This window comes from Poecilia mexicana, unplaced genomic scaffold (assembly GCF_051168715.1).
Source record: "Poecilia mexicana isolate PSO_F unplaced genomic scaffold, ASM5116871v1 scaffold_12, whole genome shotgun sequence".
Classification (NCBI taxonomy): Eukaryota; Metazoa; Chordata; class Actinopteri; order Cyprinodontiformes; family Poeciliidae; genus Poecilia; species Poecilia mexicana.
In genome coordinates, this window is record NW_028263381.1 from 4,229,462 (window position 1) to 4,246,926 (window position 17,465).

Consider the following 17,465-nt stretch of genomic DNA (forward strand, 5'->3'; position numbering starts at 1 on the left):
AACTTGTAGGTAATGTGAGTTTTAGTGGTTTGCTCAAGTGCACAGTGACACGCATAGGTGGTGGAAACTGCAATGAAATCCATCCGTCCGTCGCAGATCCAACAGCTGGTGAAGAAGCTGACATTAAAATTGGGGTTTTATTTCAGAATCAGATCCTGAGGCTAGAAAGCGACTCGTTGGCTCTACTTTTATGTCTGTTCTGGATTACGGTGACAGTTTATACAGGCATGCTTTGTTCACGTCAAGATTTATAACATGATTAAAGGTTTTACAGATCGTTGCACATCATACACCTGGGATGGATGGACGGCCTTGGATTCTGTCATTGGCATATTTTTTATTTGTAAGACCATACTGAAACTTCTTCCTCCATATTAGTCAGCCTATAAAAAAAACAAAGTTGAACGGAGGATGCTCTCTTCATTGTGAGAACTTTTTTTTTTTTTTTTAACTTTTGGTCCGAACTGATCTTGAGGAGAAATCTTTTCTGCTACCATCTTGCAGAAACACACAAACCTGAAAGTCCTGTTGTCACCAGACGTTTTTAAGGCAGTTCTTACTGATTTGGAGTCTGTGAATGTTTTGAGGAAACTTTCAGCTAATTTATTGATGATGATGTTAACTTTTCCTGTTTTTGCCGTGAAATTTCAGTAAATTCTGCCTGTCTTAGTCAGGTTGACAGACATTTTTATCTCAGTGGGATTTTCCTGGTGAAATAAAGGTTAATAATAATAGTCAAAGTTTGCATTGCAGTGGGATTGAAAAAAGACATAGAAAGAGAATGAATACTTTCACACAACGTTATATGTTTTTTATGTTTTGTCATGTATTGTTAAATTAGAGTTTATCAGAGAGGTGAACACTTTGAAGTGGCTAAACTGGCTGACTAATGGAGCCATTGCTAAATTGAAACCTTATTTTAAACACTGCAGTGTGCTTCCTCTTAGCTAAACCTGTGATGTAGCTTCACTAAGCAGAGCCAAACAGGAAGTCGACGTGTCTTGGTAACACAACAGAACACCTGAGAACATTCTGCTGTCCCAATTCGAGCTGATGCACGTCTCAAGTTTTGAGACTTGGCGCAAATTTAATGTCGACCAAAACCGATTTGTCTTTGAGTAATTTACGTTGCCTTCGGTAATGCTCTTTGACTTGTGTGAATTGTAGTGTTTTATATTTCTACATTTCAGAAGCGTCCCCCCACCCCCACTCCTGGGCTCATTTCTGCTTTGTCGTTGCATTTAATGTCTCTTGTTTATCTTGCTTTATTTTTCTTTGAGATATTTTTACTCTTATTTCTTCCTGTTGTGCTGAGCTACCGGCCTTCTGTGTGTGTAAATAGCTGGGATGCCTTGCTCTACATTCGCGTCCTCCCTCTAACCACAGCAAACCACAAGCCCAGCATTGTGTTCAAGCTTCAGAACATGATGGTGCATTTAAACATTTATACTGTGTTCACATAGAGGGAACTTTTTCTTTTCTTACCCCCCCGCCCCTCTTTCTCTGCGCATATTGGATGAACACAAATTTGCACGTAAGCGGCTTCTTTGCAAATTAGTTCAGAGGAAGAGTGACGCGCTGTCCGCTGCTTATTCAGGACGATCATCCAGATGTTTTCAGAACCATAAAGTGAAATTGTTTCAGTGATTCAGTTCACAAAGCTCTGCTCATTTCTGCGATTTAGAATATAGTTAATGAACATCCAGAATTCAGCTTCTAAGAAAACGAGACAATCAATGAATCGAGTTTATTTGCATAGCATATGTCAACGATAAGGCGGTTCAAAGTGCTTTGCGTCATAAATACACAAGAATAGGAGGTCATAAAAATGACATTCAGTCAAAGCTTGAGAAACGGCCTTATATTGTGACCGGTTCCCTCATCAAAATAATCACTGCACATCAAATATGTTGATCAATGTTTCATTTGTTATGGTTATAAAAAAAATCTAAGCTGGTGGATTTTTTGCTTTGATTTGAAGGAGCTCAGTGTTTCGGCTGTTCTGCAGTTTTCTGGATTTGTGCTGCACAGAAATTGAATGCAGTTTACAATCAACCAAAAACTAGGTTGATTGCAAAATTGAGAAAAATTTAGCAATTTTTCTTGATTGCTTTCGTGCAGCTGCTGCACCCAGACAGTAACAGAGGCGCCTCTGGTCAAAGTGACACAGAAGGTTTTAACCGTGACGAAACATTTAAAAACATGAAATGGAAGCAAATATTGCATCCAGCTATCACGACGTGTAGCCAAGTGTCTGAGCTGTTCCAGTCGGTCGTTGCACCATGGTAACATATTGCATTGCTTTCAGTCCATTTGTTATGTTTTGTTAGGCTGAAAAAATGAATCCAGAATCAAAAATGCTTTGATGCAAATTTGATTGATTTCAGGACATTTTCCCCCCCAACTCTGGCTGAAATCTTAAATGCTGTACATATTCCAGTAATTACCAAAATAAAAATGAGTAAAGGCTTGAAATGTGTAATAATTATCAAAGAAAAAAAAGAATAATTATGATATTTAGAACTGAATCACTAAAACAGACAAACTGTTTGACGATATCTGAATTTACTTATAGAAACTTTAGACAGAACTGAACCTGATTCAGATCCTTATTTTTGTCACATGCAGCCTGACACAAATGCACAATTTGTTGTTGAAAAGGTTGATGCACAGAGTGTTTATAATGTGTGTGTTTTCACATATTTTCATGTTTGTTTTTCAGCTGTTTGTTTATTATTTCACCCACTTTACCTGGACTGGACTGAACAGAAGCTCCTTGAGACATTTATTCAGAGTCCAATCTCTGGAATTTTGAAACATAGTCTCGTCCTCCCCAGACGGCGCCCGTCGACACCAAGGTAACCTGACCTTTGATAAGTGCGAGAAAAATAGGCGTGTGTTTAAACCACCATGTTATAAATGCAAGTTCCTCCTCAGTGACGGTAAATGAATGATTTGTGGTTCAGAAAAAAAAAGAAAAAACAAACCCAATCAGTTGGGTGAGAGGCAGCAAGTGAGAAAACAAACCTAAAAGAAGAAACAAAGATAAAGACACAACAGAACATGAGGTATAAACTACTGATATTAAGAAGGTCATCAGGTCTAATGCCACCATCATACTTAGACACAGATAGATAAAGAAAGTGTGCAAAAGTCCATTTGTGTTGGCTCATACCAAAGTATGTACTTTGGGCTGAACAGTTGATAAATAAACATTTTGCAGATAAAAATCTGGGAAGTGTGATTTTTTTTTCTCCACCTTTCGTTTCAACTACTAGATTTTTCCATCTGACTGAAGTTTTTCTCGCCTATTCTTCTATGCAAACCAGCTCAAGCACAGTGAAGCTGCCCAAAATGATCTGTAAACAGTCAATTTGAAGTCTTGCCACCGATTTTCAGTTGAATTTAGGTCTGGACTTTGACTGGGCCACTCTAAAACATGAACATTTCTCCATCTGAACCCATCCCATTATAGCATTGGCTGTATGTTTGGGTCGTTGCCTCAGTCTTGGGTCTGTTGCAGCCTCTAATACTTTTATTTTATTTATTTATTTTATTTATTTATTTATTTATTTATAAGACTTAAAAATAAAGGCCAACTTTGATCTACTTTGGTTCCATCGATCTTCCCATCAACCCGGCTGCCACCATTCTTTCGTGTTGAGGTAGGTGTGTTCAGTGGTTAATTTTTTTTTTTTCCAACAGACATTGCACTTTTAATGTACCTGAACTGTGGATTTCCTGAAACAGAACTAGGACTGTCATGTGACTCTTGGCTTTTCTGGTAACTTTGCTTGTGAGTTATTTTAAAGTCACACTTTTTTATAATTTTCCACTTCCAAGCTGAACCAGGGCAGGATGCCTGGCCGACCCCGATATCGAGGTCAACCCACGTTCAACTCTACGAGCAGCTCAGTTTTATGCAATTTCTTCAGTATATGGAAGGAGGTGAACTTTGAGATAAACGCTGCCTGTGGAGATGAAACAACTCTTCTTCAAATAAACAGGTCGTATGAACTCATCCAATCACTGAATAGATGCTTAGAACAGATAAATGTGTTGATGTGCCAAAACTTTCTCCAGCTGAACAGAAACAAAACTGAAGTTATCTTTGGACCTAAAGAGGAGCGAACTAGAATCAATGCGCAGCTTCAGTTATTACAACTTCAATGTCACAGGCTGTTTTTATTTTGATTTTTAATTATGTAAAGCAGCCTTGCTGCGGAAATGTGCTATACAAATAAAATTTGATTGACTGATTGATTGATTGATTGATTGATTGATTGATTGATTGATTGATTGATTGATTAACTGAAAACCAGAAATGAGGCCCAAAACCTGTGAGTAGTGATGGACTCTGACCTGAACCTTCAGAGCCACATTAAGACAGTCACAAAGTCGGCCTTCTATCACCTGAAGAACATCTCCAGGATTAGAGGACTAATGTCTCAGCGAGATCTAGAGAAACTCATCCATGCATTTATCTTTAGCCGCATTGATTACTGCAACGGGGTCTTCACAGGTCTGACAAACAAATCAATCAAACAGCTGCAGCTGATCCAGAAGCTGCTGCTGCTGTTCTCACTAAAACCAGGAAGAACCAGTTCCAAAGTCCTTACACTGTCTCCCTCAGACAATAGACTTTAAAACACTGTTGGTAGTTTATAAATCACTGAACGGTTTAGCACCACAACACATTAGAGATCTGCTGTCGTATCATCAATTCAAGAACACTCAGGTGTTCTGGTTCTGGTCTACCCTCAATCCCCAGAACCAGAACCAAATGAAGAGAAACTACAAATCTTATTAAAACACATTCAATGTGAAAAACCAAAGCAGCTCAAGACATCAGCTAGGAAGTGAAAGTTTGCACAGAAAGGAGTCTTTCAAATGGGAAATGGCAGAGGTGTGTGTGCGCGCGCACGTGTGTGTGTGTGTGTGAGGAAGACAGGCTACAAACCTTGCACCAGTTCTGTCAGGAGGAATGGCCCAAATTCCATCAGGCTATTGAGAGAATCTCACAGAAGGAAACCGAAACCTGACCGAGACGTCCTCAGTAGGGCTGCAGGATTACTGGAAAAAAACTCAGGTAACACTTTATTTGAAGGGGTGTTCATAAGACTGACATGACACTGTCATAAACATGACATAACATCTTGTCATGAATATAAAGAAGTCTTTATGAATGTTTATGACAGTTATCTTGAAGTGCCATTCGGTAAATAATGACACTTTTAATGCAAATTTGCTCTAAAAGTTGCATTGAAAGTCCATTAAAAATGCCAACTTTGCATTAAATTATAATTCAAAAATCATGCAAAGTTGGCACATAAACATTCATAAAGACTGCTTTATGTTCATGACAAGATGTTATGTCATCTTTATAACAGTGTCATGTCAGTTTTATGCACACCCCTTCAAATAAAGTGTCACCAAAACTCACAGTGACTTTTTTTTTTTTTACCAACCCTGCGATATACGTATGAAAAACTGTGTGAATTTTCAACAGACTTCTCGAAGAGGACCTTATGGCTGCCATCTTGTCGACGGTTAACCTGCTGCTTTTTCAGAACGCAACTAGTACGTTTATTTTGTGTATTTGAGAGTTATTCTGATTGCTGTTGGAAATATTATTAGTGAATATTGCAATGACAACATCAGCTGTCATATATGCACATTTTCTTCTGTCTTCTCATTTTCATCTTCCATCACTCTGTGACCTTTAACCTATTTGGCAATTTTATTTATGTCCGACGACAGCTGGAATATATTAACCAACAACGATTTCCCTTCTGATCATACTTTGCAATAAGAATAATGCACACACTGATACTGCGACCCCATTCCTGAGTCGCCGTCTTTCCAACTGTCTTTTAAAAGCTAACTGGACATTTAGTTTCACAGCACCGCTCACAGTGACGATGTGAAGAATGAAACCTTTCATGATGTTGTTTCTGCAACCACATAAAAAATGTGGCAAGCACTTCTCATAAAAAAAAAAAAAAACTTTGATCAGACCAAAAAGAGGGTGCCTGGAATAAAACCAAACAGCAGTGAACAGGAGCAATTTATGTATTCATATTTGAGTCTTTTTACACTTTAGATTGCAAATTTTTACTGTGATCATTTGGTTTCAACTATGGAAAAAGAAAACCCACTCCATTGTGCAGCTTTTTATTACTTTTAAATGGTTTACTGAGTGCTGTTTGCTGATCTAATAAAATGACTTTATATAACCAGCTCATCAGAAGCTAAATTACCTCGCCGCTTTTTGCCCACAGCTCTCTCAGTGAGACTCGCGGCGAAATCTCCCCGTGTCAGATTTAGAAGTCCAGTGAATGGCTCCTGCTTTAGATGTGGACGTTTTAGGGGACTGTTGACGGACATGATAAATCAACTTAAAGAGTGAAACTGCATGGACAGGCTGGGGGAGATCGGGTGACATCCCAGGACGGTTTTCAATAGCGAGAGTTTTGCCTAATTTGCACATATTTGCATCAATCAACACTTTTTACGCCCTAAACTCTGTTAAAGTTTCCTCCTTGGCAAGTAGAAGACACTATTAGCATTAAAGAAAAGAAAACTAGTATTTTTCATTCAGGACTTGCGTTTTTGTTTGTGTCTATTGTGCCTATTGCTTTAAACTGTATTCATAGTCCTGCTATTCAGTAATACCTGCAAGGATGTACAGTATGTTCAGTATTTCTTTACATCTTCATCAGCCATAAATGTACATTTCAGATCATCCAAGTACTGTATATCTGGTTAGAATAATACTTTATTCATTAAATAGTAACACTTCAGAACTGACTTAGATGATTTATTCATAGTCAACATTGTGCAACCCAAGTCTTCAATAATAATTTAATCATGTTTAAATGTTTTCAAAGCACTGGAAATCTATTGCTGTTCCATCAATGCTCAAAGTCTTTTATAAAGCATTTTCAAAAGATACAAAGAGTTGAAAAGTCCACAATCACAGTGACATAGAAAGTAGCTGGTCCCTGAACTTGATTGTAGACATAGTTTTTCTCTCCTTAATTAAACAACATGCTTGAGGTTCCTACATTTCTGACAGAGAGAAATCTATCATCCAAGGAGAAAGGATGGAGTGTTTCCAAACAAAAAATAGGAATGGATGCACCAAAGCGCAGAATGTAGAAAAAAATAACTAACACAATCCTGTAGTATGCTTATTTGTGTGTATGTCTTAGTTTCTGATCGACACAAAAGCTCCTAAGTGGGTGTCCTGTCAGACCGTCAGTTCCCGAAACCACACAAATAAAAAAAACTCATAAAAGTGCACGTGACCCCACTGGACTTGTGTGGTCCAATGGATTTTGTCTCTTAAGATTGTGGGGCAATTAAAAGAAAAGTCAATAGCCATCATTTTAGCTAACCTTTTGGGCAAGTCAACATTGTCCCTTTCTGAAACAACTTCTGCTTCTCCTCCAGTTTCTCCTCAAGGCACCGAAGAAGGATGGGATCCACTTTGGGATCGAACTTGTTGGCAAACCAGTGACCATAGTTGAGCAGCCAGTGCAGTTCGGCCGCCCCAAAAATGCAAACGCTGCGGACGTGCTGCCCCGAGCACGGCGGGTAAAGGTTCTCCTCCAGGTACTGCCACTTCACAAGCCTTGTCTTGCTCATCAGGTCTGTGATGTCGGGCTGGGACCTGGGCACCTCCCCGGGAACGCCCGGCAGTCGCACAAGTGTGGCCCAGAAGTGTTCGTCTGGAGAGTAGGTGTCCTCCGACCAGGCCAGGAAGTCCCTCACTACAGCCGACGAGTTCATGAACTGGATAAACTCCCGCGAGAGCACAAAGTAGGCATTGCCGATGAACATCTCTATGTTGTGCGGCGGTGGAGACTTTGCCTGCTGTGTTTTCACCGGAAGTTTCTTATACTCGAAACTGGCGTCCTGCAGCTCGTAGCGGTACAGAAACCGCTGCTTCTTGAGCTCACTGGGTCGACTCGTCTCCAACATGCTGGAGCCTTTCAGCCCCCTCAGCTCTGACACCAGCTCCATGTTGGACTTCAGTGGGAAGTCCTGGCCGCAAAGGTTGATGACGTACTTCCACTTGACCTCCGATGTCAGAAGGTCCGACAAACAGTTGAGGTCGGCCTTCAGGCGGCTGATGCTCGCGTAGAAAACGGTCTCGCGTTTGCTGGAGATGAAGACGTTGGGCAGGCAGGTGGACAAACCCTCCATGGCAGCGACGAACTGAGCCGATGACTTCTTGTCGTAGTGTATGCAGTAGACGTTGTTGGGAGAGTACACCGCCCTGAGGAGTCTCTCCACCATCCACGCATTTTTATGTACAACCAAAGAGTACGCAATGGGAAAAATCTTCTCTTCCTCGGAAACACACAAATCATCATAACCCCTGATCTTCCTGAAGACAGGGCAATTTCCTGTAAAGTCGATCAGACGTTCATCTTTATCTTCCACCACAGTTTTCCTTCTGATGATGAGGGATTTACCCACTTCTACTGGGTCCATGTCATAAATGGCTTTGCAGCTGATGTTGTGCTTGACAAATGACTGACTGATTGGAGCTGATGGAGGATCCAGGAACTCAGGGATGTAGATGTACTTGACGCTGACCAGCAGCAGGATAATTACCGTCAGCACGGAGAGGAGGCTGGGGATGAACTTTTTCCTGAGCTTCAGCATAGACCGCTTTGCATTCATCCTGTGGGGAAACAAAACAAAACAAAAGAAACACTTGAGGAACAGAAACCAAAACATTGAGTGGTATTTTTGATTAAAAACATAGAATAAACATCTGAAGCAAACCATTACTGTGGAATTTGTTTTCTTTTTTGGGTCTAATATGACTTGAATATTTGTACCAAGAGTCAGTAAAGTTTGAAACGGGGCCACGTTTCACCCGCTGCACCAGCCTTTCTTTTAGTCAAACTCTGTTTGCGTTTGGTATCCAAGGAGTGAATGGATTCGGTTTCAATAACACAACGTTTCTTCACCTTTTTTGAAGCCCTGCCGTAAACGTCCTTCAATCAATTATTAATGCTGGCGTGTCTCCACCAGGCTGGGAGAGCTCAGCCTCTCTTCAGCTGAAATACGGATTCCTACATAAGACATCCAGATGGGCAACTCAAGGCTGCAATGCCCAATTTTTAGATAGATTCAGCGATAGATTATGGCTGGGTGGTCACCTCAAATTTAAATTTATAGCTAGTATTTAAAAAAAAAAGAAAGAAAAAAAGATCAAATTCATATTATAATTTGGGGTGTAATGACATCTCATGTCATTTCCCAACTCGTCCAGTTGTTTCCAGACTTCACAGTTTTCAGCAGTGAAAAAACAATACCAGAGATTAGGAGTGTAATAAAATGTCAGCATGGTTCTTGCCAAGTGAAATCCATCCTGTAAAGGTCAGTCCAGACCCTGTCAGTTTGTGACTTTAAGTTTAGCTCAGTATTATGAAACCAGAATATGACTGTTTCAAGCAGGAAACACTGTTTCTGTGTTTCAGTATTATTTTAAGGCATAAAAGAAAGTAATTCTTTGTGCTGACAAATTAGGCAAATGAAAACATCCTTTGCCAGCAACACTTGTCTACAAAAACTCTTAAAGGTCTAAGTAGGAAAAAGAAACAATGAAACGATGACAGACAAGACAGGAAAGCTGACCGTTGGCGACGGTGAAGCTAGCATATACTGTAGAGCTTCCCTGAGTTGTAGTTTCTAATCAGCTAATTTTTACTGTATTGGCAAATGTTTAAACTGGTCGAACCTAAACCTGATACATCTACACTCAGAGACAATTTAAAACACAGGTTGAGATTTCTGAATCTCAGTAATTCCCTTGGTAAAAACGCAAAAAGTTAGTTATTATTTTTAGCATTAAGACCAAGTTGAAGTCTAGACGAGCTTAAATAAACCACTGACTTCTCAAAGTTAAACTGAATTTTCCAGTCATTAAATATTCACTTTATCTCAGGTGCTTGTATTGTCACACCCTTATTAGAAAGTCAATTAAGCAAAGCTAAAATGACACCAAGAATGCTTCATCTATTTGCACGTACTTTTTCAGAGGATAAATACCTTTATAATAACCTTTGTAGTTTACATTATCTTCCCAATACAAACTTTTGAACCGTCATTCTCATTCAAGTCTGACTTGATTTTTTTTTAAAACACACCCTACAGATTATTTTAACAATGAACTCTATTCTCTTTGTTTTAAAAATAAGAACACAGAGCAAATGATTTGGCTGCTTCTTTTAGCAACCCGGTCCCGATTGGTCCAAAAAGGATATTTCAATTCACTTCAGCAAAATCAGAGAAACCTCAAGTTGAAATTACATGAAGGTGTCATAACATATGTCACTTTCTTTAATGAAAAATAAACAATGAACTAATAATCCAAACAGCGGACAATGCAGGAACCAATGGGAAGCCAGGAACATGAGTAGGAGCAACAGAAGCAGCCAATGAAAAACAACGAGACGAGGGAGATTATGTAAACACAAGAAGGAGTGCAAGTGACTAAGGAACCAGAGGAGTTGATGACAGGTGATTAACAACAGCTGGGGAACGGAGGAGGTAGAGGCAAAATGAGGTAATGATTAGCAGACTAAGAGTTTAAGCTTCATCTCATTCCTGTGAGCCCACAGCTCGGCGTTGCTTGGCCTTCACACCAAATCATACTGTTGATCTTTATTTTGTGTGGTGTGAGGCAACTTCCTGCTCTTTTGAACTTCCTTCTGGTTTGAATCTTTGAAGTCAAACCAGTTTAAGTATTTTGCCTCTTCTCGCCACCGTGGCTTTATGTAGTGAATAATTAACTGAGTTCTTTCTGGGTCTAAATAAAGGTCCATGGATGAGAAAGTTGGCTATTCTTACGTGCTCCTGACAGTTTTTGGTGTGTGGGGCAGAGGAATCCATCCTCTATCTTTCTGGTTTCTGAGGTGCGTTCTGTTTCCCTCCTACTAATTGAAGTTATTTTTTTAACAAATGACGCAGAATCTTGTGGTTTGTCCTAAAGAGAACAAGCCTTATGAGCTTCAGTGGAGATTAAATCTGAGATCGTTAAGATGTAGCAGTGAAAGAAAGTCGCCCAGCAAGTATGTGTCACAAGATTTACCAACATACCAGAGGTGATGGCAGGACAAACTCCCACACACCCATTACCTGGAATACATTCCTATTGCTGTAATGCATTTGGAAACCCTAACTAACTAAAATTGGGCCACTGCCTGGACTCAGCAGGGCCCAGTGCTAGCACATACAAAAACACAATGAGATTTGGCAGCTGTGCTCAGGTAGGGCATCTTCAGGACTCGCAGCATGAGACATGGCTTGAGATGCATCGAAATGCGAAATAAGACCTTACGACCAAACAGATTTGACACATTCACTCCTCTGTACCCTTCCGTCCAATCAACCAACAAAATACAGCCTATGAGAGGCAAACGGATGGCTCGGTTACAAGAGGTGAGGAGATATGATGTTGTGACACAATGCAAAGTGTGGGTTTCTTTCCTCTGACTTCAATGCCAGGCCTGAGGCAGGTTTCCTCCATTAAAATAACTCGGTTGAGATTAAAGTAAAATGTAAAGCAAGGAAGCTCGGAAACTTTGTGTAATCTTTGAAGTGTGGCTTCTAAACATTATAGGAGTGAATTACGCTGAGGTGGTGTGAAACTCAGCCTAGGTTTGAATATGGAAATGGTAAGTGGATTAAAAACGCTGTGGCCACAGCAGATGGCTTGGCCACAGCAGATGTACTCTCTTCTTGTTTTATTTTTTTTTGTCATATTTAAATGTTTCAGATGATCAAGCAAATTTTAATATCAGACAAAGACAACCGGACAAAATTCAAAAAGCAGTTTGTGAATAATGATTTCATTTATCAGGAAGGAAAACCCATTCCAACCTATCCGACCTTTTGAGGGAAAAAACCAAAAAACAAACACTAATGGACTCCCTACAATTAATGTTGTTTAACCACAGTTTTGGGAAGATGTATTTCATTTTACTAGCTACCCCTTCGTTACATTATGAAAAATCACATCATGATCCGACAAAAAGAAATAAATAAAATCAAGAACTTAACAGAAGCAAAGTCATTGGCATCTTTTCAGTCTTGTTGGGGTTACAAACCGTTTCTAAAACTTTGGGAAGCCACTGAACCCCAATGAGAGCCATCATCCACAACCGGAGAAAACGTGGGACAGTGGTCAACTTTCCCAGGGCGGCCTAAAGAAATGACTCAAAGAAAGTATCGAGAACTCATCCAGGACGTTACAAGCACGCTGACCTTACTTGACCTTACATATAGGGTCAAAATTCGTGGTTCAACAATAAGGCGCAAGCAGGCCAAAAAAAAAAAAAAGGGCAGTCAAATGAGCTTTCCGAGGCTGACCAATAAGAAGACAAAGGCCAACAGATCATTTGATCCACAAGACTTTAGGGGAAAATATTCTATATTCATTATAGACAATAATACACTGCAGAAGTTCTGTCTGAAGAAAAGAACACCACAGTGGTAGTGGTAGTATGATGGTCTTGAGTTACAATGCTTTTCAGGACCTGGATGATAAAACCATGAATTCTGCTCTCCACCTAAACACAAGCCAAAGGGTAATGGTGAGTCTGGACTGTCAACATTTGGATTTTAATCTGAGACATGCTGTGTCATGAACTTTAACGTGAATTAAAGTCATTCTGCAAAAAAATAAAAAATTTCGACTGTCACTCATGTAATGTGCTAGCTAAATTGTGGAAGAAGCTACGCTGTAAATCTCAGCAAACTGAGTGGCTGTGAACAGCCACACAGGAAGTAGAGCCACAACATATTTGCTAGCAATAAAGTATCTCAAACGTTCCTCTTACTTCAACTTTAACTGTTTGATATTTGGAAGTGTGTCCGACACAAACTGAACATCTTCGTTCACGTCCTTTGCTGCCATCACCAACCTACAACCTTACACAGGCAGACTGCATTGGTGAAAACAACCCGGAAAGTCAACGGCATCATTCGCAACTCCTCCTTCTGTTCGCTGATTGGCCAGGATGAAACGCATCGGAATGGGACAAATCCCAGATGGCGTATTTTGTAGTGGGACAACATGTATATTTTTATATCTATCCAAGTTTTTCTATAGCGAACCATCCAGGAACAAACCAACTTTAAAAAAGAAAACTGAAACATTCCAACTGTGGATTGTTGCTGACGCCTCCTGGTGAACCACAAATATTAAAGCGATGTAATTAGCTCTTCCCCAGAACAGCCCCCACGGGTGGCACTGATAGTTATTAGGTTCAGGGGTAAATCACCCTTTTCCACACAGGGCTTTGGCTAGCTTTCTTCTCTTCTTAAGCAAATTTGTCATTTATTCACTCGAGTTAACTCTGACTGAGATTAAACTTTGACTGTTAGGAAAAATTGAAATGTGATAACACAGAAACAGAAGACAGTTGTGGGAGGGAAAATACTTTTCACATAACTGTGTGTTGCGCCCAGAGCACTCACAAGATACAGTGATATGAAAATCAGTAGACACCTGGAGATTAAGTACTTTGCCCATCGACATGTGGTGAGGGAAACTGGAATCGAACTTACGTTTCCACTGAGCTCCAGCCAATCTCTTACCTAGCAAAGCTAATAAAAGAAAATTGACTTTTTAAAAATAGGTCAGAAAGGTAATAAAATCTTTTCCAACGGATTTACGACTCACATGAGAACATGGAAAACCTTCAAACATTTCAAACACATTTCAGGTACGTAAGTGAAGTGAAAAATAATGTAAACCTGTTTAGGTAAGGGGTGATTATAGGCTTAAAACAGGGTTAGGTTGTTGAAGAATAACTTCAAGCTTTGAACATCTCACATAGCTCTGTTTAGTCTGTCATAGAAGACTGAAGGAGAATAGCGCAACTGCAAACCTGCCCAGACATGACGGTGTGTTTAATATAAAGCGGCCAAACAAATAGATAAAAAAAGAAGCAACCGAAGAGGCTTGTGGTAACGCTAGAGGAAATACAGCTCAGGTAGATGAATCTGTTGACAAGACAACTAACTCCACAACTCCTTCATAAAATAATCGGGGTGTCCCGATACAATATTTTCACTTTGCAATACGATACAAATATTGCAGCTTTGAGAATTTGCTGATACTAATATTGACCCAAAAACGATATCAGGATAAATCATGCACACTTTTTACTACTTATTTTTCCATGTGGGATGTTGGAAAAGGTTTGATTAGGTGATATTATCCAAACAGAGAACAATACGTAACAATGGCGGACTAAATACTGGAGCAGAGTCCTGTTTATATTGGAGATTCTAGATGCAGACGTAGATAATCTGATACTCTTTTTTTTTTGGCTGAAATCGGATTGATTTTTATATCAATATCAGATCGGGACAAGTCCAAAAATAGCATTAATAAGATAGTCTTATAGTTGAACAAACAAATGGAAGAAGGTGGACTGGTCAAATGAGACATACTGACACTGGACGTCTCCATGAACACACCATCCACATGCTGAAACATGGTGGTGGCACAATGATGCTGAGGGGATGTTTTCTTCAATACTGACAAAGAAGCTGCTTGGAGCTGATGGAAAGAAGAATTTAAACTGAGGTCGAAATTCATCTTCTAACGGTACAACATCCCTAAAATAAACCTGGTTGAGATTAAGTCATAGTCTTTTAAAAGTCTCTGAGTTGAACTGAGAATCAGAGATGTTAAACTTGCTGGTCGTATACTCTGTGAATCCGATATAAAGGGACTTAACATATTTCACCAAAAAAAAAAAAAAAAAAAAAAAAGGCAAAGATTCTGGTCTCGGTGCGTTCATGAGGTAAATTCCAGGTAAACTCTTGACGTGGAATTGTTCAATAATTCCTGTTACTGGAATTCATGCAAATGCAAGTCACAGTTTTCAGGTTTTTATTTGCTAAATGAACATGGTCCTGAATCATCTTCAACTCACTTGGCTAATGATTCTCTGGTTTTGTGTTTTCCTGTCAAATGAAATCCCAGTAGAAGACGTTTCAGGTTTTGGTGGTGACATGGGGAAAAGTACGATTGCGTGACTACTTTTACTGGACTAATGTTGCTCAGCTCATTAGTACATGGAACTGTTTGTTCTCAGGCCACAGTCTCAACAGCTGATTCAGTCCCCGGGGAAGTGCTATAATAAAGACCACAGTGAAATGTTGTCTCTGTCAGCTGCAAGATCACCAATCATTTTCAGCTTTTTTGTGGAACACCAAAATTAGCATAGTGAGAATATAAAAAGATACATTTGTTTAAACTGCCTCATATTAATATTTAACTAACAATACTTTTTATCTTATTTTATTTTTTTAATTTTTTTTTTTTACTTTTGTTAGACAAAAAAATAAATGTTTCCTTCTGTTTTCATCTACCAGAACACATCTGAGATTTTTTTTTTTTTTTTTTTGGGAGGGTAAACAAAACACCCACCTTACTCCGGGGTACCAGGCGCCACGTGAACCGCCTCTTCAAGTCATCCTGAAAGTTTCGGCTCAGAGTTGTGTCAAGCAGCTCCAGTGATGTGAACACCGACACTTGAAGGATCGGATCTCATAACCCGAGCTCACAGACGTCGAGAAGAAACACCAAAAGTGGTCACATCTTTCCTTCCTGCGCCTCTACACTTTCTTCAGAAAACTTCGGACCGCCGGCTCGCCACATCATTAACATTATCTTCAGAGACAAAGAGAGGAGGAAAAAAAAATTCAAACAGCCTCTTTAGCTGGTGATGTCTGCGTGTCCGCGATGCGATGAGAGGGTTACGGTAACCCGGAAAGAGGGAGGATCTACAACTACACGTTGCGGAGAAGAAGATGTTGCGCCTCCCTTTGCGGAGCCGCGGGATGATCAGATGCGCCCAGGAGTGAATAAAAGCGCCGATTCAACAAGTGGAGTTAGTAGGAAGGAAGTTCCTGAAGTCATTCTGAACTGGCTGAGGGAGACGAGTTGGTGTGACGCGCAGAGGAAACCCAAAAAAAGAAAAAAAAAAGAAAAAGAAAAAAAAGAAAAAAAGAAAAAGTTTTAAGGGAGGGGAGATGGGTTGATGTTTGGGTAAACCATAAAAGGAGCCAAGAGGTCTAAAGCAAAAAAAAAAAAAAAAAGAGAGAGAAAGAAAAGAAAAACAGAAGAAACATTTCGAAAGACTTTATTGGTAAATGTGGGTAAAGGGAGATCATCTGCAAATAAAGGAGAGCGTCTGCTCTCAATGCCCTCATTGTCTCCGGACCTGACTGCGCCTTTGTGTGCGGTGGAGGTGGAGGTGGGGAAAAAGAAACTGGAAACTTAACTGCAGACCCACAGGGATTTTATTATTGGGAATATTGTCTTACACACAAAGAGCAGCAGCAGCATTCACGCCAACATTTTATTACCACACACGTATATGCGCAGTGATGTGCAATATGCCAAGTGATATGGAAGTCGTTTATTTGCAGCAATTCAGTTCATTAAGCGAACTGATTGATCTGATTCTGTCCGGGTTTTTGAAGACTTTTTGCATGCAGCTAATAAAAACCACACGCACACCTTCTCTAAAAGTTATATTACATTGGAAAAGTTATTTTTTATTTTTATTTTTTTTTATTTTTAAATACAGAAATATTGTCATTGCGACATTATGGCCAATTACCTGGACTTAGTGCTGACTCAGTCATTGTCACATTTCTCATTTTAAAATGCTCAATTATTTACCACTAAATACTGACTTTTTTTTGTTTGCTTGTTTTAAAGGGGCAGTAAAATAAACTTTTCTGAGATTTACATCGTGTTATAATGTTATTCCCTCTCTAAAACGTACCTGGAGTTTAATTCTTTTATGCACGTTCTGACGACTTCCTGAGGGCTGAGCTTCAGAAACAGCAGGAGCTTCTTAAAGAGACAGAGGCCCAAATTTAATGTGCTAAATTACGTCATATATACAGCATTTTTATAACCACTGACGGTAACAAAGTTACTTGATTGTGCTATAAAATTGCACCATACTGGAAGATATGTAGAAAAGGAGGAAGGAGGAACCTTCTTCTTTTTTTTTAAACAGATTATAGTTTTAATCATAAACATTGTTTAGTCATAAGAAATGAAAGGCATGCTGCTTAATGCACACTGCGTTTGGAGGCAAACAGCTCAGATCCCTGTGTTCAAAAACAACAGTCACATGGGTCACATCTAATGCAGGAGGCATGAGAGCAGAAAATTAGCTGAAAAGTTTCACGTCCAAATGAGATCAGTCTGCTGGGAGAAAATGGAATCACATCATCTGACTTACATTTAAAGGACTGAGAAACACACAACAGTGATACCGAGTTTCTTCTTTTTATTATTAGAAAAAACAGAAGAGTGCATGAAAGTGTTAACATGCCTGAGTGAAACAATCCAAATTAAAGCAGCAGAAATAAAAATGTAGAGCAGAACAGAAGCAGCTTTTATT

The 17,465-nt window shown here is 39.5% G+C and overlaps 1 protein-coding gene across 1 annotated transcript; it reads right to left on the reverse strand.

Moving 5' to 3' along the window:
* Positions 1-6,760: 6,760 nt before the first annotated feature.
* On the reverse strand, positions 6,761-16,102 carry LOC106931117 (glucosaminyl (N-acetyl) transferase 4). The gene is made up of 2 exons (XM_088010780.1): positions 15,470-16,102; positions 6,761-8,695 (listed from the first exon to the last, which is right to left on the reverse strand). The coding sequence occupies exon 2, from the start codon at positions 8,692-8,694 to the stop codon at positions 7,396-7,398; it is 1,299 nt and encodes a 432-aa protein (XP_087866906.1). The 5' UTR covers position 8,695; positions 15,470-16,102; the 3' UTR covers positions 6,761-7,395.
* Positions 16,103-17,465: the final 1,363 nt, after the last annotated feature.